Source organism: Gekko japonicus, unplaced genomic scaffold (assembly GCF_001447785.1).
Source record: "Gekko japonicus isolate JY-2015 unplaced genomic scaffold, Gekko_japonicus_V1.1 scaffold350, whole genome shotgun sequence".
Taxonomy (NCBI): Eukaryota; Metazoa; Chordata; class Lepidosauria; order Squamata; family Gekkonidae; genus Gekko; species Gekko japonicus.
Genome location: NW_015160845.1, coordinates 356,937 through 380,095, shown reverse-complemented (window position 1 = coordinate 380,095; position 23,159 = coordinate 356,937). Strand labels below are relative to the sequence as shown.

Here is a 23,159-nt window from a genome sequence, read left to right as displayed (position 1 = left end):
GGGATGTGAGGAACTCCTTCGAGGAAAGATGGATAAAAACGAGAGACGAATGTGTATGGTAGCTAGATTCGAGTCCAGTAGCCCCTCAGAGACCCAGAAGATTGTCAGGGTACAAGCTTTCAAGAATCAAATCTCCCTTTGTCAGATATCTGATGAAGGGAGCTTTAACTCTCCCAGGCTACTGGATCTGAATCTAGCTGTTCTACTGCAGACGAACACAGCTGCCCTCTGAAAAAGGTGTACTATGTGAATTCAGGCTGATGTGTTCCGGATTCTTTCTGACCAAAAGCCTTACATAGGAGAAGAAGAGACTGGATTTGTACCTCGCTCTTCACTACCCAAAGGAGTGTCAAAGCGGCTTGCAATCTCCTTTCCCTTCCCCCTCCTTACAACAGACACCTTGTGAGCAATGCTCCCTCTAAGCTGTAGAGTATTATGAGCAAAAATTCTACTTTGTGAGCTACTGGCATTTATTTATTTATTTATTTATTAGTTTGATTTATATCCCGCCCTCCCAGAGGCTCAGGGCGGCTCACATGCGGCAAAGCCGAGTGCAAAATACAATACAGTATATAATAAATAAAACATTTAAAATCACAATAAAACCTTCCAATAATACGGTGCTATACCTATATTAATCATCCAAGATGGTGAAAGAACAAATGCTTAAATGGGCAGTAAATGTTAATACTGAGATTTCTATGGATTCTTGGGAATATCTGTGGAAGAACTCGATTAAGATTTCGACCTGTACTAATGTGAAAGAGAACTGTTATAAAATGATGTACAGGTGGTATATGACACCAAAGAAAATAGCCAACATGAGCCAAAATCTTTCCAACAAGTGTTGGAAATGTAGAAAACATGAAGGTTCATTTTACCATATGTGGTGGACATGCGAAAAAGCTGTGGACTTCTGGACCAGGGTCCACAGCGAAATGCAAAAGATTCTGAAATGTTCCTTTAAGAAAGCGCCAGAAATTCTGTGGCTCAGAGTTGGTAGTCCTCCGGGTGGCCCAGAGAGCCATGGGAGTGAGGGTTGGATGGAAGTCGAGGGGGCTTGGCGGGAAGTCGAGGGGCAAGGCCCCGAAATGCCCCACTGTAGCTACGGGCCTGCATTACCGAGGATGACGTTTCTGTCACAAGGGACCATTTTATTTATTTATTTATTTGTTGGATTTCTATACCGCCCTCCCAAAGGCTCAGGGCGGTTCACAGGCGGCAAAGCCAGAATCTAAAATACAATAAAATACGATATTTAACCCCAAAAACCATCCTATAACACGGTGCTATATCATTCAACCAAGATGGGAATAACCATCCAGCTTTGGTGGCCAGCTATCTCAGTAGCGTCCCGCTATGCTGTCTATGACTTCTGCCTGGGCATACCTGCCCCACTTTCATAGGGCAGCCGATGACATACTACCTCGGTGGTAGGATAGTGGCGGCGGCGGCTCCTACTCGAACGCCTGGCGGAAGAGCTCCGTCTTGCAGGCCCTGCGGAGCTGCATAAGGTCCCGCAGGGCCCGGATCTCCTCTGGGAGCTCATTAAGTTGTGAGTGAGAGATTTGGCTACTGCATAAATTAGTTTGCTCTGGAGCCATCCTTCCCGAGCAGAGACAAAAGTGTGTGAGCCAGAGGCTAAAAAACTGTGAGCTAGCTCACACTAATTCAGCTTAGAGGGAACACTGCTTGTGAGGTAGGTGAGGCTGAGAGAGCTCTGAGAGAACTGCTCTTGAGAGAAGAGCTCTGAGAGAACTTGTGACTGACCCAAGGTTGCACCAGCAGCTGCATGTGGAGGAGCAGGGAATCAAACCCGGTTCCCCCAGATTAGAATCCGCGCTGCTAACCACTACACCAAACTGGCTCTCGGGGAAGTCAGGCAGGGGAAGCTTATGGAGGCCACAGAATTTTCAGCACTATCAGACTCTTGGGTAATTCCCACGCAGACAAGCTGATGAACAACACAGAGATGGGCTCCCTCTTACCTGGATCCGGCGGCATGCAGGTACAGGTATAAAGGGTAATGTAACCCACTTTAAAATGGGAATTGATGGGGTAGTATTCTGCCAGCTTGATCATCTTCTTGAAAGCATCGTAGATGAAGATGAAGCTGATGAGGGAGGAAAAGCCTTCTTCCGTAAACCGGGTGAAGTACTGGACCAGGAAGCTGGCATCCGTGGCCACCAGAATGAGACACAGGAAGGCCGACCACAGGCCAATCCAGAGCCGGAACTCCAGATAATCAAAGCCGTTTTCCCTGAAAATAAAAGCGATCATCCCGGTATAAACAGAAGAAGCGAGGACAGGAGGCAAAAGAATTGCATGGAAGAACAGAGCCAAGGTTACACAGCAGGCTTCATGTGTCTCAAAGTGGCTTACAATCCCCTTCCTTTCCCCACAACAGACACCCTGTGCGGTAGGTGGAGCTGAGAGAGCTCTGAGAGAGCTGTGACTGGCCCAAGATTGCCCAGCTGGCTTCAAGTGGAGGAGTGGGGAAATCAAACCCAGCTCTCCAGATTAGAGTCCGCACACTTAACCACTACACCAAACTACACCATGAGCACCTCTGATGGATAAAAATGGATGGATAAATAAACAGAACAAGGACCTGGCTATATCACATGGTCCTGGTTCTATGTTGTTCTTCTTATAATATTTGACTTTGTTGTAAACCTGAAAACTAAACTTTCCCTTTTTTACAGTGGCTCTCGCACTGGGCCCAGAAACCTGCGAGCAGAGTTTAAATATGCAAGGAAGTGGAACACTGACTGTTTAGGGGGGGGGGGAGCAGGTTTATTTTAAAAAGGAACTGTTAGCGAACATAGAAGAGAGAGAACCTTAACTGCCTAGCCTAACTGCTGTGAGAGGAACAAAAAGAAGGAGGAAGCTCTGCAGGTAAGGTTGCCAGGTCCCCCCCGGGGGGGGGGGTTTGCCCGCTTTAGGGGGGACACTCTAGCATTCAACCTAAAAACTCAATGGTACCATAGAGTTTTTGGTCAAATGCTAGAGTGTCCCCCTGGTGATATGCATGGCACAATGACATCACAATCTGAATAACTGGGAGGTCCCCAGTCTAGCTATGCTAACCACAAATCCTTCAGCTGTCCCCCTGTGGGATGGTCTTAAGATCTTCTTCATAAGTCTGCACTATAGACCTTGCATATTCCAACAATTCCACCCTCCCTAGTCTCCACCCCACAAATCTCCATGAATTTCGCAAACCCAGGGTGGGCAACCTTACGGTGACCTAATCCGTCCCTCACACCAGGAAGCACGGAAGATTTCACGGGCTTATTACCCTACAAACACCGGTGTTCTGCTCCTTAAAGAAAAGCCAGCCACCTATAACACCCCACAGGCAGCTACTGTGGCGCTACTGCACCTGGTTGGCCCGCCCCCTCCTCATCCCCCAACTTACTTGCTGAAGTTAAATAAAAGTCGTTCGAAGACCAAGACAGGACCGGTGCTGCTCAAGATTGTGAGTGGCTGGCCAGCGAGAAAGCAGAAGACAGCCCCAGTCACTGCTGTGCCCAGGAAGCTTTCCAACACGCCCTAGAAACAGAGGAAGAAACAGATTGTTTCAGCCGGCACCCATCTTGAATTGTGGAATGTGCTGCCGGTAGAGGTTGTGTGGGGACCCTGAGCACAGATAACGTTAAAAAGGGGGTGGATTCATGGAGGGGAGTAGGGTTGCCAAGTCCCCCCTTCTCCTGAAGCGGGGGACTCCTGGGCTGAATCAGGAGCACGCGCGCGCCGCATCCACATCACCAGGAAGTGACGTGACCACACAGGGCACGCTGGGGGCGGGGCCACGACCATCTGAGGGAAAACCATAGTTTTCCCTCGGATGACTGTGGCCCCGCCCCCAGCGTGCCCGGCGTGGTCGCGTCACTTCCTGTGACATGCATGTCGGGGTGGAGTTCCCCCCGGCGCCCAATCCGGCGGCGGTGGGGAACGGGCCTCTGGGGCGGGGGTTTCCCCGCCCCTTGGGGGGACTTGGCAAGCCTAAAGGGGAGGTCCATCGATGGTGACTAGAAATGATGTGTGAAGGGAGTCTCCATCCATAGAAGCAGCAAACCTCTGAATATCAGCCCTGGGAGGCATCGTTAGGGGAAGGTCTCGGCCTTTGTACCCTGTTTGTTTGGCAACTGATTAGCTGCTATGTGAGACAGGATGCTGAACTAGATGGACCACTGGTCTGATCCAGCAGGGCTCTTCTGGTGTTCTTACGTTCTTTTCCCCCCAGTCTTCAGCTTGCACAGAGAATTCTTTTATTTTGGAGGAACTGTAACCCCGTCCCCCTTTTTTATTTCAGATTTTCCTGCAAACCTGGGAGGGGGTCCCCCCCCCCAAGTTTGCAGAGAAATCCGTTTAGCGACTGTGTGGCCCCGATCGACAGATGAGGACAATGGGAAAAGGGGAGAAACACACAACCTTGCATGAGAAAGGAAACCAGATATAAAATATTTCCTTTGCCCCTGGATCTTCTCAGGTCCAATCTGCAATGCTCAAAGTTCCAATGGAACTTATAGGTACTTATGTGCTTAACCACAGGACTGTTAAGAACATAAGAACATAAGAGACGCCAGTGTTGGATCAGGCCAAAGGCCCATCCAGTCCAACACTCTGTATCACACAGTGGCCAGAAATACCAGGTGCCCTCAGGAGGTCCACCAGTGGGGCCAGGACATTAGAAGCCCTCCCACTGTTGACCCCCCCCCAAGCACCAAGAAGACAGAGCATCACTTGCCCCAGAGTCCCTATCTGTACCTTGTGGCTAATAGCCACTGATGGACCTCTGCTCCATATGCTTATCTAATTCCCTTTTGAAGCCGTCCATGCTTGTAGCACCCACCACTTCCTGTGGCAGTGAATTCCGCATGTTAATCACTCTTTGGGTGAAGAAGGACTTCCTTTTATCCGTTCTAACCCGACTGCTCAGCAGTTTCATGGAGTGCCCACGAGTTCTTGTATTGTGAGAAAGGGAGAAAAGCTCCTCTTTCTCTACCTGCTCTTTCCCATGCAAAAAACTGTTTTTAGCACTCAGGATTGTATTATTACATTGTATTTTGTACATCTGCACTATATGCACCGTTATATTTTACTTTCTTTTTCTTTGTTTCAACCTTTTGGGTTACCTATTTGCAGACGAGGGCCCCACGTTGCTATTTCATATATAAATACTGATGAGAATGAAATACGGACAGTACGGGAAACAGAGGGATCAGCTCAATATATACCTAATTGGTATTTTGGGGGGTATTTATTCAGAGATCTGTACTCAGCTACCGAAACAGCCCCACCTGAATAAAAGCCATGGTTTCTTTAAATCCCTTCTGAGTTTGCCCGTGGAGTCGCGCCAATGGAGCGCTCAGGTACAACCAGAAAAGAATCAACTGATTCTTTTACATCTTGATGCATTGCCCACGTTGTACCTCAGGAATATTTGACACCTCTTACTCCACAGATGAACATCTCAGTGTGAGTTAAGGTCCATTCTGTGTATGACTAGTTTTGTGTATATCTTTAGTTAACAGAGTGCTCGGTTTGAATCATACCACTAAAGAAGGCTTATTGCCGACATGTGTTTGGTATTGGTTTTTGCATATGGAGACATTATGTGCCTTTTGAGCTGTATTTATATGAATGGACATTTGTCTTTATATTGGGATTAGGTACTTATATGCTTAACCATAGGACTGTTGTTTTTAAATGATATCTTAGCACTCGCGATTGCATTATTAAATTAAGAACATAAGAGAAACCAATGTTGGATCAGGCCAATGGCCCATCTAGTCAAACACAGTGGCCAAAAATACCAGGTTCCATCAGGAGATCCAGCAGTGGGGCCAGGACACTAGAAGCCCTCCAGTGGGCATTCTGGGGCTCTGCCCCCTCAAATGTGAGTCACGGTCGACAACAGCTGCTGCCCCCCTCCTGTGACATAAGAAGTGCCCTCCAGCTGATTGGCAGGAGCATGTGGCCCGCTGATCAGCTGGAGGGCCCTTTAAATCTTGCAGCTGCTCCTCTCCATCCCCTCCTCCAAGATTTAAAGGGCCTTCCAGCTGATCAGCGGGCCCTTTAAATCTTGCAGAAGGTGAGGGTGAGGGGCAGCGGCCAGCCGCACGCCTTCCCTGAACTCCAAGTGGAGAAGGGGTTACCTTTTTTCTAGCGGGGGCTGCCCACACCTGATCTCTAAGCGGTGAAATTAGCACTTGGGAGTTCAGGGAAGGCCTGAAGCGGCCCCTTTCCCACCTCCCACCTCCCTCCCTCTCCCTCCTCCCCCTCCCCTGCTGCTCCACAAAATTTCCCCATGCCCCACCAACCCCGAATTTCTGGCCACAGGGCTGACATCCCTCCTGAGTTTACTAACCCCACCCCTCCCCAGGCTCCATCCCTAATTTCCCAACCCGGAATTGACAACCCCACTGGCAAATATACTCTCCGCAGCAGAGTCTTCCAGCTAAGTTCATAAATCAAAAGAAGCCAACCTAAGAATTCAGGAGCTTAACTTTGATTCGAAAAAGTGATATGTGCAAGACTGCTTTTATCTGGGCTATAGTTTCTAGATCTTACAAAAGCCCATCAGCTGGGTAATCTGAAAATGTCTCCCTGTAACCCTGAGAGGCAACAACAGACTTCCCAAAATACAATTTGTAATACCCAAGATTCTTCCCAAGGGTCTCCGAACTGTTTTAAATTATCATTAGGGGAATCTGAGACAATATATTGGCTGCTATGCATATGACCATGCAATTGACAAAACCTTACGAATACTCAGGTCTCATGGAGGAGGAGGAGGAAGAAGAGGAGGAAGAAGAGAAGGAGGAGGAGGAGATTGGATTTATACCCCGCCCTTCACTGTCCGAAGGAGTCTCGGAGTGGCTTACAAGCTCCTTTCCCTTCCCCTCCTCACAACAGACATCCTGTGAGGTAGGTGGGTGCTGAGAGAGCTCTTTTGAGGACTGCCCTTGAGAGAACAGCTCTGAAATAACTTGTGACTGACCCAAGGTCACACCAGCAGCTGCACGTGGAGGAGTGGGGAAATCAAACCCGGTTCTCCCAGATTAGAGTCCATGCTCCTAACCACTACACCAAACTGGTTTTAAAGCTTAAGTACCAACACTCTGAATGGGCACCAGAAACTAATTGGGAGCCAGTGTAGCTGCTGTAGGATCGGTGTTATATGCACTAAACAGAACACTCCTGCCAGCAATCTGGTAGACGCGTTCTGGACCACTTGCAGCTTCTGAAGCGTCTTCAAAGGTAGCCCTGCGTAGAGCGTGCTACAGTAGTCCAGTCTCGAGGTGACCGTGACATAAATTGCTGTGGCACGGTCCTCCCGAAACAGACAGCTCATTGGGAGCCCTTGATGGCACACCGAAAATTTCCCATTCTGCAGTCTCGGTCATTTCCTTTTGCTGTTTTGCCCATGCGAGGAATGAAAAACAAAAGATATCTGACGGAGTCTTCCAAACAACCATTGTGCTTAAGGGCGAAAAACTGGAATGCAAGGCATGGATCGTCCGATTAAAAAAAAAATTAAATAAAAGCAACATTCTTAGCAATAGAAGTTATTGCTTTATTGAAACAATAAAACAGAGGATTAGTTTTTGGAAAGTGCATGGCACTGGCCGATGTTGTTCACAGCCTGGCCGCTGTGGACGTGAGCCCTAAGGCAGCCCTAGAGAGCTTTCATTTGGAACCACGTATTTGACCCTCAACACCCCCCAGCGGCATCTGCTCAACAGGGCTGCGAAGTATTTTGTGGCTGGAAAGTATCCTGCCTTCTTAGAGATAGTAAGGCTTGGCGTAAGACCTCGGGGGGAAAAAGCTAAACCTCCACTCCCTTTTGGCAACAAACATCCTCTCTCTGCAGCTCCGAGTCAAAATACTGGAGACCGTGATGATAAGCGCCTGAAGCGCCTCTGAGCCTGTGCTAATATTGAACTAACTCCTGCATAAAGACTAAGGCACCCAGACCTGTAGCAGACTGCTTGAGATTACGCTTTCCTCAAAATTAGTGTTTGCAGAGATAAACAGGAGCCTTGGGGAAAGGTAGGGTGAAGTTCCAGTGCGTCCGCAATTGTAAATAGGGTCGTTTCACTGAATGGACAAGCAGAAGGTCCCAGGTTCAATCCCCAGGTTAAAACGACTCGGATGTAGGTGATGGGAAAGGTGATGGGAGAGCCAGTTTGGTGTAGTGGTTAAGTGCGTGGACTCTAATCTGGGAGAACCAGGTTTGATTCCCCACTCCTCCACTTGCAGCTGCTGGATGGCCTTGGGCAAGCTACAGTTCTGATAAGAGCTGTTCTCTCAAGGGCAGTTTCTGTCAGAGCTCTCTCAGCCCCACCTACATCACAGGGTGTCTGTTGTGGGGAGGGGAAGGGAAAGGAGTTTGTAAGCCGCTCTGAGACTCCGAGTGAAGGGCGGGGTATAAATCCAATCTCCTGGGAAAGAGAAGGCTTAGAGGGGACATGATGGCAGTCTTCAAATATTTGAAGGGCTGTCATGTAGAACTGAAGGTCAAAGAAGACGGGGACGGCAAAGGATGAGATGGTTAGACAGTGTCATAGATGCAACGAACATGAAATTGAGCAAACTTCAGAGGATGGCGGAAGACAGGAAGGCCTGGCGTGATCTAGTCCACGGGGTCGCAAAGAGTCAGACTCGACTGTGCGACTGAACAACAACAACAACAACAACAACAACAACATGTAGAAGATGGAGCACATCTATTCTCTCTTGCTCTGGATTGCAAGACTAGATCCAATGGGTGGAAATTACAAGAGAGAGCCGTTACCGGCTAAATATCAGGAGAAACTTCCTAACTGTCAGAGTGGTTGAGCCGTGGAACGGACTGCCTCGGGAGGTGGTGGAGGCTCCTTCATTGGACGTTTTCAAGCAGAGGCTGGATGACCATCTTTCAGGTATGTTGTAGGGCTATCTTTCGGCAGAGTGCAGGGGGTTGGACTAGATGACCTGCAAGGTCCCTTCTAACTCTAACATTCTATGATCCTATGATTCCTCCTCCGCCGCCTGAAAATCCTGGCGAGCCGCTGCCAGTCTGAGTAGACTATACTGACCTTGATGGACTGTTGTTGTGATTCAGTATAAGGCAGTGTCAGCATGGGTGTCCATGCGTGTGAAAAACCTCCTGCCACGCCTTTTCCCTAGCACTGGATTTGTGCAAAGCATTGCTACCCCAACTCAGATGCTGGGTGAGGCTGCAGGGTCCTAAACTGCTGCGCAGTCGCACCCTCCCGGGGGTTGACTCACGAAAGCTCCTCCCCTGCTACAAATGTTGTTAGTTCTTAAGGCGCTCCTGGACTCTTGCTCTTTTCTGCAGCAGCGGCCGTTTGAGGCTGCCAGAGAATGTAGTGATGGCCACAGGTGTGTGTGTTGCTTCCGACTTAGGGCGAACCTATGAATTAATGACCTTCAAAGTCTCCTATGATTAACGGCCTGGCTCAGCTCTAGCAAACCGAGGCTTCCTTGGCTTCCTTGACTGAGTCAATCCATCTCACGTTGGGTCTTCCTCGTTCCCTGCTGCCTTCCGCCTTTCCTAGCCACAGGCATAGATCACTTTAAAAGGGGATTAGACAGATAATTATATTATGTAACCCTCTTTTTCTTTTCTGTATTTTCCTTATATTATTTCTCTGTATGTCTGTCCGTCCGTCCGTCTGTCTGTCTGTCTGTCTGTCTGTCTGTCTGTCTGTCTGTCTATCTATCTATCCATCCATCCATCCTTCCTTCTACCTATCTGTCTCTGTCCGTCCCTCCATCCATCCATCTATCTATCTATCTATCTATCTATCTATCTATCTATCTATCTATCTATCTATCTATCTATCTATCTATCTATCCAACCATCCTTCTAACTATCTACCTATCTATCTGTCCGTCCGTCCCTCTATCTGTCTGTCTGGCTGGCTGTCTGTTCGTCCGTCTGTCCCTCTATCCATCCATCCATCCATCCATCCATCCTTCTACCTATCTACCTGTCTGTCTCTGTCCATCCCTCCATCCACCTATCTATCTATCCATCCAACCATCCTTCTACCTATCTACCTGTCTGTCTGTCTGTCCATCTGTCTGTCCCTCTATCTATTTGTCCGTCCGTCCGTCCGTCCGTCCGTCCGTCCGTCCGTCCATCTATCTATCTATCTATCTATCTATCTATCTATCTATCTATCTATCTATCTATCTATCTATCTATCCATCCATCTATCCATCCATCTATCTATCCATCTATCCATCTATCTATCTATCTATCTATCCAACCATCCTTCTAGATATCTACCTATCTATCTGTCCATCCGTCCCTCTATCTATCTGTCTGTCTGTCTGTCTGTCTATTCGTCCGTCTGTCCCTCTATCCATCCATCCATCCATCCATCCTTCTACCTATCTACCTGTCTGTCTCTGTCCGTCCCTCCATCCATCTATCTATCTATCTATCTATCTATCTATCTATCTATCTATCTATCTATCTATCTATCTATCTATCTATCTATCTATCTATCTATCCATCCAACCATCCTTCTACCTATCTACCTATCTATCTGTCCGTCTGTCCCTCGATCCATCCATCCATCCTTCTATCTATCTACCTGTCTGTCTCTGTCCTGCCCTCCATCAACCTATCTATCTATCCATCCAACCATCCTTCTACCTATCTACCTGGCTGTCCGTCCGTCCATCTGTCCGTCCCTCTATCTAGCTATCTGTCTGTCCGTCCGGCCCTCTATCCGTCCGTCCGTCCGTCCGTCCGTCCATCTATCCATCTATCCATCTATCCATCTATCCATCTATCCATCTATCCATCTATCTATCTATCTATCTATCTATCTATCTATCTATCTATCTATCTATCTATCTATCTATTCACCTGTCTGTTCATCCATCCATCCATCCATCCACCTATCTATCTATCTTCCATCCATCTATCCATCCATCTATCAACCTAAAATAAGAAGGGGAACAGACAGATTCATATTGGGCAAGTCGATTCACCGGCTACTAGCCATGGTGCCTAAAGGGAACCCCCATTTTTACAGCAGTTGACCTCTGAGTCCCAGAGCCAGGAGGCAACATCAGGGGAAGGCCTCAGCCTCTATGCCCTGTTGTTGGACCTCCAGAGGAACTTGGCCTATGTGTGAGACAGGATGCTGGGCTAGACTGACCACTGGTCTGACCCAGCAAGACTCTTCTTATGTTTTTTTTATTGTTATCCAGCACTACGGCTAACCTGCATGTTGTCCGTTGCGTCGCCCAGCAGTCCCCCGAAGGTGATGGCGTTGGTTACAGTCGCCAAATAAATGAAGAGAATGGCGGAAAGTGCTTGGATGTTGAACGCGTCGTAGAAGTCACTAGCAAAGAAAGGCGCTTTCCGCTTGATGTCTTTGATTAGGCCACCGAAAAGTCTGAGCGAGAGAAGGACACGTCACTATCGGCACGAGATCAGGGTACACAAAGATATCGGAAAGCAAGCGCGCTCCCGGAAGCTGGTTTGCACAACGGCAAGGGGCCCCTTTTGACAACACTCACTTGCCAGTTCGTTGCAATTCTTCACCGTCCCCGTGGCCCCCGCTCCCCTGGCCCCCGTCGTGAGGCGTGTCTCCGTTCATCTGCACATTCTCAGTGCCTGAATACATGTTTTTCCTATGCAAAAAGGAAAGAATGAGGGGTCATTCTGGTTTGCAAGCTAGATGGCCATGCCGTTAGATATAATGCCTATTGCACAGATATGTAAGACCAGCGATATAACGTGTTACTTTTTAAACAAGTGTTACTTTTTAAAGTTTTAAGTGTTACTTCTTAAGCATTACTTCTTAAAAGTGTTACTTTTTAAGTGTTACTTTTTAAAAAGCAAGTGTTTACTTTTTAAGGTGTTACTTTAAAGTGTTACTAAGCGTTACTTTTTTAAAAAAAATCTGTAGATTGGTGGGGGGGAAAGTGAGACGCCTGGGGACAACTAGCAGCAATAGCTATCAGAAATGCAATCATATAAAAAGATAATATCACATAGATGTCCTTAATACAGAAATGCTGGCAGGTTAATTACCATTAACAGGGACTTACAGGCCAATTTGAAGAATCCGTTTCTGGGAGCAAAAACAGAACAGACCGGAGTGGAATTCAGAGGAGACCTGCTTACTTTAGCAGATTAATGAGATGTAAAGTTGGTTGGAGTTCTGAAAAATTCACAGAATCCTTCTTGATTGATTTCTGTCTCCCTTCCCGGTGGGGGCTCAAAAATCTCTCCTCCAATGCTCCCTCTAAGCTGTGGAGTCTTGTGAGCAAAAATTCTACTTTGTGAGCTCACTGGCATTAAAGTTGTGAGCGAGCGATTTGGCTGCTGCATAAATTAGTTTGCTCTGGAGCCCTCCTTCCTGAGCAGAGACAAAAAAAATGTGTGAGCTGCAGGATAAAAAACTGTGAGCTGGCTCACATTAACTCAGCTTAGAGGGAACACTGCTCTCCCTCGCCTCCATTTTATCCTCACTACAGCCCTGTGGAGTAGGCTAGAGGGGGATTCAAACCTGAATCTCCCAGATGCCAATCTGATACCCTGATCATGACAACACAGCGAACACACGGCTACGACCTCCCAGTGAGGCTTCCAAAAAAACAGTATCACAGCAGGGGCCTTGCTGAGCCAAGAAGCCAGCAGCAGCCCATGGAGCATGGTTCACTGGTAAAGCATCTGCTTAGCATGCAGAAGGTCCCAGGTTCAATCCCCGGCATCACCAGTTATAGGATCCAGCAGCAGGTGGTGTGAAAGACCACTCCCCGAGACCCTGCCAGTCTGAATAGACACTACTGATGCTGATGGCAGCTTCCTGTATACTCCAGAACAGAGCTGCCACCACTCTGAACTAGGCCCTGACCTTACTACAGCTTGCGATCAACAGCTCCTTCCTAGTAAAGGTTTGGTTTGGGCACAAAAGAATCATGGTGCCCAGTGTAGTTTTCTCCAGGCTTCCCTCCTATCTACACCATCTGTGGACCCGACTCCGGAAGGCCCCTGGTTGGCCCCTGTGTGAAACGGGATGCTGGACTAGATGGACCCCTGGTCTGATCTAGCAGGGCTCATCCTGTCCTTGAGGGTTCAGATCTCAGAAGCTAAGCGGGATTCGCCTTGGCTAGGACTTGGACGGGAGACCAAGTCCCGGGTCACTATGCAGGGCCAAGCAATGGCCAACCACACCTGTTTGACTCTTGCCTTGAAAACCCTAAGGGGTCGCCCTAAATCAGGTGTAATCTGACGAAACTTTCCACCACCACATACCCCTCGTTCCACCGTAGAGGGGGCACAAGGTATCTAAAAGGATTTAGCCAATATTTAAGATGGTCCCGTCTGTATTTCATTTTTTATTTTTTTAATGTTTTAATACTGAATTTTAATACTGAATTTTTAATACTGAATTTTGAATGTTTTTAATATTGAATTTTTAAAATGTTTTAAAGGTTTTTAATACTGAATTTTTATGGTTTTAATTGATTTGATAATGTAGAAGAATAAGAATAAGAAGAGGTAGGATTTATACCCCACCCTTCACTTGGAGTCTCATAGCGGCTTACAAACTCCTTTCCCTTCCCCTCCCCACAACAGACACCCTGTGAGGTAGGTGGGGCTGAGAGAACTCTGACACAAACTGCTCTTTTTCAAGGACAGCTGTGCCAGAGCTTGTGACTGACCCAAGGTCACATCAGCAGGTGCAAGTGGAGGAGTGGGGAATCAAACCCCGTTCTCCCAGATTAGAGTCCGCGCACTTAACCACTACACCAAACTGGCTCTGAATTAATTGCAAACTGCCCTGAGCCCCGTGCAAGTGTGGAAGGGCGGTTAAGAAATCTAGTTTAATAAACAAACAAATAAATAAATGTATACACTGCCTTACGGCCATGAGGTGCTACAAACCTAAGAGGCATACACAAACACATGAAGCTGCCTTATACTGAATCAGATTGTAGGTCCATCAAGGTCAGTTACTGTCTAGTCAGACTGGCAGTGGCTCTCCAGGGTCTCGGGCTGAGGCCTTTCACATCACCTCCTACCTGATCCTTTTAACTGGAGGTGCCGGGGATTGAACCTGGGACCTTCTGCCACTGAGCCACTGCATGCAACTCTGTTACCTTTTGTCAGATGATGGGAGGGACTTGGGGGGCTCTATCCTGATGGCAGGGTCCCACTCCCCAGGGGGAAGCACGATGACTTCATCCAGGAACTCATCGATTCCAGCGATCAGGTCCTGCCGGTCTTTGGCTTTGTAGGCAATGTCGTGGAACACCTGAAGAGGGTGGGAAATAAAGGAGAGGCCTCCGTTCAGCAAATCCATGCCTGGCGACCAAGCAATAGCCTTTCACTGAAAAGTCTTGTGCCACAGGTTCTCTGATCAGCTAGGTGATACCACCAGCATGCAAAGCTGGGACTTGGTGTGCAGCCAGAACACTTTTCTTCACATCTGCCCTAGAGTTGCCACATTTACTTCACAAAGTAGAGTCTTTCAGAGGATTAATCCAATATGCCCTGACCTCGATGGCCCAGGCTAGTCTGATTTCGGAAGCTAAGTAGGATCAGACTTGGTTAGTATTTGGTTAGTACTTGGTTAGCTAGAGAGCCAGTTTGGTGTAGTGGTTAAGTGTGCGGACTCTAATCTGGGAGAACCGGGTTTGATTCCCCACTCCTCCACTTGCACCTGCTGATGTGACCTCGGGTCAGTCACAAGCTCTGGCACAGCTGTCCTTGGAAAAGAGCAGTTTGTGTCAGAGCTCTCTCAGCCCCACCCACCTCACAGGGTGTCTCTCTTGTGGCAAGGGGAAGGGAAAGGAGTTTGTAAGGTGCTCTGAGACTCCTTTGGGTAGTGAAGGGCGGGGTATAGATCCAATCTCCTCCTCTTCTTCTACTTGGATGGGAGCAAGGCTCCCTCTAAGCTACGGAGTCCTGTGAGCAAAAATTGAACTTTGTGAGCTACTGGCGTTAACGTTGTGAGCGAGCGATTGGGCTGCTGCATACATTAGTTTGCTCTGGTGCCCTCCTTCCTGAGCGGAGATAAAAAACCTGTGAGCTGGAGGCTAAAGAACTGTGACCTAGCTCACACGAACTCAGCTTAGAGGGGACACTGGATGGGAGATCACCGAGGAAGTCCGGGGTTGCTGCACAGAGGCAGGCAGTGGCAAACCACCTCTGAACATCTCTTGCCTTGGAAACACGACAGGATCACCAGAACGTTGGCTGCAGCTCGACACTACTTTCTACCACCCAGGGGTCATTTCGTAGAAATAAGAGGTGCGGGAGCTCATTAGCATAACTCATTAGCATAACTCATTTGCATATGCCACACCCCCTGACATCACCGGAAGTGTGACAGAAGGCAACACCCACCGCTCAGGCTCCACTGGACTGTTTTGGATTGCTAGCTATTGGGGGGGGGAACGTGCTGATCTGTCCTCACAGAGGAGGGAGAGCTTGTACCTGAATAAAAGTTGGTCTTAAAGGTGCCACTGGACTGTTTTGGATTGCTAGCTATGGGGGGTAGGGAACGCGCAGATCTGTGCAGAAAGGAAGGAAGGAGAGAAAGTAAGGGAAGGAAAGAATTTTTTTTTGAGGTAAAGAAGGAGGGCTGCTTCCTGTTCCTCGTGGCCCGGGCTGCTGGGAGCAGGGGGCGGGGCTTGTTGCATGTGCCCGCCCCCTGGGCTCTTTACTGCCAGAGCTCTGCTCCTGTGCACTCCTTCAGGAAATGACCCCTGCTACCATCAAATTTAAGATGCCTTGAGATCTGGAGACACAACAGATTTCCAATACGAAGGAAGCCTCCGCAGAGAGGGGGAATTTCCTGAACAGAAGTGATAGATGTTAGGGTGGCATCTAAATCTTTCTCTGCTTACTGCCCCATCAACTTCTCCCGCAAGCTGTTTCACCCCAGCCAGGCTCTGTTCTGGGAACTGGCCCTACAGAAAAGTCTCTGAGTGTGTTGTGGGAGGGTGGGGGGGGGGACTGCAATCAAGAAAAGGATCAAACACCTCCTTCCAACTCCTCCACCGCTTTTTGATGGCAACCATACTGATGTATGTATGAGGTGTAGCTCAGAGGTTAAGACGCTTAGCTGCAGACCGGAAGGTCGAGCAGTTTGAGACCCGAGTGCCACGTGATGGAGTGAGCTCCCATCTCCGGCCCCAGCCCCTGCCAATCTAGCAGTTTGAACGCAAGACATTGCAAGTAGATAAATAGGTACCGCTTCGGTGGGAAGGTAACAGCGTTTCGTGCGCCTTGGCGTTTAGTCATGACCACGGAAACATCTTCGGTCAGCACTGGCTCTTCGGCTTGGGAACAGAGATGAACACTGCCCCCTAGAGTCCGATTCGACTGGCTTTTGAGCAAGGGGAACCTTTACCTTTACCTTATACAGATGTATAATTCCACCTTCTGCCATATAGAATTCCACCTTCAGAGAACAAGAACTGGCTCCTTCTTGTGTGTATGCTCAGGAACGAATCTAGACACTCTGCAATATATAGCGTTGCCAAACCTGGGTTTGTTTGTTTGTTTGTTTAATTGAATTTCTAGTCCGCCCTCCCCTGCACAGCAGGGCTCGGAGTGAATTACAACAGTAATTATAAGCAATTCTAATATAATAATTTAAACCATTAAAACATAAGACAATTCATAAAACCTACAGCAACAAGATGGCGATCGGACAATTCATAAATCCCTGAACTGACTCTCTGTATGGGTGTTCCATTTAATCTGAGAAACTGAGACATTCCTGGAGATTTGGGGGTGGAGCCTCATGGAAGGGCGGGGTTTGGGGAGGGGCCTCAGCATGGCACAATGTAGGGATCCCAAGTCCCCCCGGGGGGCGGAGAAACCCCTGCCCCAGAGGCCCGTTCCCCGCCGCCGCTGGATCGGGCCCCGGGGGGAACTCCGCCCCGACGTGCACGTCTCCCGGAAGTGACGGGAGGACGCCAGGCACACTGGGGGCGGGGCCACGGCCATCCAAGGAAAAACTCTATGGTTTTCCCTTGTATGGCCGTGGCCCCGCCCCCAGCGTGCCTGGCGTTCTCCCATCACTTCCGGGTGACATGCGTGCGGCGCGCGCATGCGCACCAGACACCGGCCGGGAGCCCCCCGCTCCCTGCGAAGGTCAACTTCCAAAACCCTAGCACAATGCCACAGAGTCCACCCTCCAAAGAAGCCATTTTCTTCAGGGGAACCGATCTCTGTCATCTGGGGGTCAGCCGTAATTCCAGGAGATCTCCAGGCCCCGCCTGGAGGGTGGCAACCCTAGCAATATAACACATGGCAGCATCTTCAAAATCCTCGTCCAGGAGACTTGCCAAACCCCGAAGCAGTGAAGCTTTCCTGGATGCATTGTTAAGATTCTGTGAGGAGAAAATGTGTAACAGCAATACTGGACAGCATTCCTCACGATGGCACGGTGCATACCTCATCGGACATCAAAGTGGCGATGGCGCGGCCAATCTCGTGGTACGATTTAGCTTTGCCTTTGGGACCCAGCAAAATGAAGAGAAACCTGATCCCCAAGGGGAGAAAAGAAAAAAGAAAAAAAACATGGTTGTGATTCAGGATATTAAAGGGAGAGAAGACTTCTGCTCAGTTTAATTCACGCCCCCAAAGTTAGATAGTTGGAAGAAAGTGTGGGGAGCCAGTCACACTTGTACTGCTGGAACGAAAAGAAAAGAAAAAAGAAAATGTGTCAAATGTATGTTGGAAATGTAAGCAGTATACTGGTTCTTCTTTTTCACATGTGGTGGACTCGTAATATTACAAAAAAAAAACACTAGATATGGATACATGAGATACTGCAAAAAATGTTAGATATAATTTTGCCGTTTGTACCAGAACTGTTTTTATTAAATATTACTCCAGAGAATTTTTAAAAAAACAGATGCCAGGGGTCATTTCGTAGAAAAAGAGCTAGGGGAATTCATTAGCATATGCCACACCTCCTGACATCACCGGAAATGTGTCATAAGGCCACACACCCCGCCCCCAACGGTCCCGGCCGCCATCGACGGTCTTGCAGCTCCACTGCCGAGCCCCATGAGGGGCCCGGCGGTGTACCTGCAAGGCCGGCGGGAGTGCAAGGAAGCCCCGCGAAGGCCCTCCCTGGCCCCAGGCAGGCAGGGGTGGGGAGAGGCAGGGAGGAAGCAACTTACCCTCCCTCTTCTCCTGCCTCCTCCTGGCTGAATAAGGGCCGGAAGCGGGGCGGCCGGAAGCAGGGGGCGGGGCTTCGTCATGTGCCCCGCCCCCCCGTACCTCACCCAGGGGAACTGTGTTCCCCCGCGTTCCCCCCCGAAATGACCTCTGCCAGATGCATATATGATCATACGTGTAGTAACTATGGCTAGGGTTTTGTATGCAAAATACTGGAAAAAAGAAGAAGTCCCATCCAAAGAAGAAATAATCTATAAACTATTAGAACCAGCGGAAATGGATAAACTCACTTTACAATTACAAGATAAAACAGAAGAAGTTTTTGAGAAGAACTGGTCAAGACTCTATAAATGGACTGAGGGTTATCTTGCAAAATGTGGATGATAATATTTTAAACATAAATTCTATTTGTTAAATGGTTAAACTGATCTAGGTCCATAACAGAATGATTCTATCTATGCAAAATTCAAGTAGCTGCAATGAGGATAGACTCCCTATTTGTTAGTCTTTCTTTGTTTGTAGTGGTCGGCTTCTTTTCTTTCACTTTTGAAAAACTAATAAAACTTTTTGACAAATAAAAAGAAAGGAAAGGAAAGGAAAGGAAATGAGAGCTTCTTATATCATTAACTCCAGAAAGATACACAAGCACCCACTTACTGGGTTTGTAACAACAAAATTATGCATAGTAATTTCGTTTAAAGTATAGTTTTTTATAGAGCGGTTCAAAATTCCCACAGAGGGCCAGAGAAGTCCTAATGGGACCGATGTTGCATAGCTAAGCCACCCCACTGACTTCAGAAGAAGAGAGAGAAAGTTATCAAGTATGTGGTTAATGGATTCTCTCACTGAAATCTACATAACTTAAAACACTTCTGTCCTTGTAAGAAGAACTGTGCTGAAACTGTCCCCCATGTTCTCCTTCAATGTCCCTTTTATCTGGTGCCCCGCCAGGATCTTCTGTATCCTATATTACCTCAATTCTCAGAAATTCCTGACGATTTTAAGGTTCTGTTTTTGCTTGATGATCAAGATACGGAAATAACCAAAATAGCAGCAAGGCTTCTTCTTAGTGCTACGGCTATACGTTCTGATCAATAACAGTTAGGTTTTTCTGCTTTCATGCTGTTTTTCTGCGCCGTAGCTCCAATTTTACCCTATATGGATTTGTATTTTCCAAACGATATTTAATCTGATCTCCTATTGTATGTATATACGTATGCCAATAAAGGCTTGTCAAAGTAAAGTAGTACACTTGACTTGGACTGCAGAGCGCTTATCACTCCCCATCATCATAAGCAGGAGAAAAGAGCAAGAGTCCAGTAGCACCTTAAAGGCTAACAAAATCTGTGGCAGGGGAGGAGCTTTCCTGAGTCACTGCCTGGCCCATAGCTAACATGGGGCCCATGGGGGCTTGGCCCCCTAGTGTTTCTTCTGGGGCCCCTCCCTCCTGGGCTGCCCCCAAAGTGCTCCAACTTTCCACGTGTACTGTACTTCCATTTAATTAGCAGGTGGGGCTAATCTGGGAGAACCGGGTTTGATTCCCCACTCCTCCACTTGCACCTGCTGATGTGACCTTGGGTCAGTCACAAGCTCTGGCACAGCTGTCCTTGAAAAAGAGCAGTTTGTGTCAGAGTTCTCTCAGCCCCACCCACCCCACAGGGTGTCTATTGTGGGGAGGGGGAGGGAAAGGAGTTTGTAAGCCGCTCTGAGACTCCAAGTGAAGGGCGGGGTATAAACCCAATCTCTTCCTCTCTCTTCCTCTTCTACTTCACCAGATCACGTCTTCAAAAAGTGCTGGCTTGTAACACCACAAGGGCCACTTAACTTGGGTTTCCTCCTGGGATATTTTAACTGCCCGGTCTGCACTGTTCCGACCATGGTTGGTGGACAACGTACAAGCGGGTCCTTCCAAAAGAAGACCAGACTCCAAAAGGGGGAGGGAGCTCTCTAGGTGTGCACTCAGGACTAAAGTCGCCAGATCTGGGTGGGGGAAATATCTGGAGATTTAGGGGGTGGAGCCTGGGGAAGGCGGGGTTTGGGGAGGGACCTCAGCAGGGTGCAATGCCATAGAGTCCGGCCTCCGAAGCAGCCATTTTCTCCAGGGGAACTGATATCTGTCACCTTGAGACCAACTATAATAGAGGGAGATCGCTCGGTCCCACCTGGAGGTTTAGACAAAATAGGAAGTGTCACAGCCAACAGATCACGGACAACCAGGGCCTTTTTTTTGTAGAAAAAGCCCAGCAGGAACTCATTAGCATAATAGGCCACACCCAACAGCAGAAATTCATTTGCTTATTAGGACACACCCCTGACAGCACAGCTCATTACCATATTAGGCCACACACCCCATGTTCGCAGAAGTGTGGTCATCCAGACACACTCACCTTTTGCTTCTTATTCTGTTTACCTTGTTTGTTGTCAAAACCAAGGGCTTTTTTGTAGCAGGAACTCCTTTGCATTTTAGGCCACACACCCCTAATGTAGCCAATCCTAATGAGTTCCTGCTGTTGGGTGTGGCCTATTATGCTAATGAGTTCCTGCTGGGTGTGGCCAACTCGGGAGCCAGCCGGAACTCCGTTCCTGTGCGTTCCTGCCCAAAAATAGCCCTGCTGACAACTAAGAGTAAGAAGTTGTGATGTAAAATGCAAAAAAACCCCATAAACATTGATATAAAGCATCCCATTAAAGTATTTTCTTGAATATATAGAAAGTCTCATTTTTATATTATTGAATTGCCAAGACTTATATCTTGTCATGATATATTCATACGTAAGAATAGCCTGGAGTAAAGTATTCTAAAACTGTCATATAAGCAATAAATCCAAATGTCAGTAACCCTGTACAGTAAGTGAAATATATTCAAAGCAAAAGGTCCTGTCCAGAAAGAGTCCAGTCCAAGTAAACCTAAAGATCCAGTTCAGAAACAGTCCAATACTGGGACAAGGTATCCGGATTATATTCAGCTCGTTTCTGGTAATATAACCTTTCTTCAGCCAAAATTCAATGGTGGACTGATATCAGAGGTATGGGGGAAACCCACTATTCACAGCACTACAGGACATTGTAAGAAATATATTATACTAGATACTACAGTACTTCATATCAATGTTTATGGTTTTTTGTGTTTTACATCACAGCTTCTTGTTCTCAGTTTGGTGTAGTTTGGTGTAGTGGTTAAGTGCGCAAACCAGGGGTCGTTTCGTAGAAAAAGAGCTAGGGGAACTCATTAGCATAACTCATTAGCATATGCCACACCCCTGCCATCACCAGAAGTGTGTCATAAGACCACACCCACCACTCAGTTAGTCTTAGTCTTAAAGGTTAGTCTTAAAGGTGCTATTTGTTAGTCTTAAAGGTGCTATTTGAACTCTTGGGCTATTTTGCAGCAACAGACTAACACAGCTACCTCGGGGAAGCTCCTGGATGGGGCTGGGAGTCCTTGCGGAGGCCACGTGGAGTGGCCTCGGCCAGGCAGAGGGGGAGGACGCCAACTTACCCTCCTGCTTCTTCCTCCTTCTGCAACAGAATGAGGCTGGAAGCAGGGGGCTGCTGGAAGAAGGGGGAGGGGCTTCGTTGTGTGCCCCGCCCCCCTGCACCTCACCCGGGGGAACTGCGTTCCCCCGCGTTCCCCCCCGAAATGACCTCTGGAGCAGACTCTAATCTGGGAGAACCGGGTTCGATTCCCCACTCCTCCACTTGCACCTGGCTGGATGGCCTTGGGCAAGCCATAGCTCTGATAAGAGCTGTTCTTGAAAAAGAGCAGTTTCTGTCAGAGCTCTCTCAGCCCCACCTACCTCACAGGGTGTCTGTTGTGGGGAGGGGAAGGGAAAGGAGTTTGTAAGATGCTCTGAGACACCTTTGGGTAGTGAAGGGCAGGGTATAAATCCAATCTCTTCTTCTTCTTTTACCTCACAGGGTGTCTGTTGTGGGGAGGGGAAGGGAAAGGAGTTTGAAAGCCGCTCTTCTCTTCTTCTTCAGTTGTCAGTCACCCACCTGGAGGTTGGCAAACTGACTCCAGAAGGTCGCTGGTTGGCCCCTGTGTGAAACGGGATGCTGGACTAGATGGACCCCTGGTCTGATCTAGCAGGGCTCTTCTGATATCCTTATTACTTAAATGATTGTAGACTGTAGCTACAGCTGGACTAAGATGTTTTGGGTCAATCTGGATTTCATCTCTCACCCCTTTGCGAAAACTGTAATTTTGCAATTTTGCAGGGACAGCCTCAGCTATGTATTTACAAAGCCACTTAGGGGCAGGAGGGCAGACTAGAAATGCTAAAAAACAATCAAGCAGCTAAAACAAAAAGAAGCTAACGAAGGAGAAAAGGGGGAGATGTTTTAAAGAACGCTGGTTTTTAAAAGCAAACAATACTTTGTGACTGGACCCGTGGCGATGGAGGCCCAAATAAATAGCTGCCTGCCAAGAAGTTTCAGTGGAATCAGTGTCGGCACTTCTGGGACTTCCTTGATTGGATTTCACAGGATGCAGCTGCTGGAGACGGCTCATCACCACTCACTAACACAGTGCTAATGAGTTTCCCTACCCTGATTAGCACGGATGGCTCAGTTTCGGAGAACACCAGGCACTCCGCGCAGAAGAATATTTCTCCTGCAGCGAGAAAAGGTGGCTCTGGGATGGTTTGCGGAGGCTGCTGACTCCCCACTCCCCGTCTCTCGGGGCCTGCAATTAGGCACGGGGACTCTTTTTGGGGAGGCCAAATTGTCATTTCATGTTAAGAAGCCAGGCTCTTTTAGCGAGTTGCCAAAGACGGTGGTTTTCTACAAGTTCCAAAAGAAATTGGTTACCATCACAAACCGATTCTGCAGGTCTTTCAGTTAAACAGAAGGTTAATTTTGGGGTTAAATCCAAGATGGTGACGATAGGCAACATGATAGCCACTGACACCCACCTTCCTTCCTTCCTTCCTTCCTTCCTTCCTTCCTTCCTTCCTTCCTTCCTTCCTTC

At 48.1% G+C, this 23,159-nt stretch overlaps 1 protein-coding gene across 1 annotated transcript in view; it reads right to left on the bottom strand.

Annotated features, from left to right (window-relative positions):
- Positions 1-23,159, bottom strand: part of SLC4A4 (solute carrier family 4 (sodium bicarbonate cotransporter), member 4) — a 298,401-nt gene that overhangs the window by 66,506 nt on the left and 208,736 nt on the right. Inside the window, exons 8-13 of the mRNA XM_015419998.1 lie at positions 17,459-17,546; positions 14,149-14,303; positions 11,557-11,670; positions 11,258-11,432; positions 3,422-3,555; positions 1,989-2,260 (exon numbers count right to left, since the gene is read on the bottom strand). Of these exons, the coding sequence (XP_015275484.1) occupies positions 1,989-2,260; positions 3,422-3,555; positions 11,258-11,432; positions 11,557-11,670; positions 14,149-14,303; positions 17,459-17,546 (938 nt within the window). The remainder of the gene's footprint in view (positions 1-1,988; positions 2,261-3,421; positions 3,556-11,257; positions 11,433-11,556; positions 11,671-14,148; positions 14,304-17,458; positions 17,547-23,159) is intronic.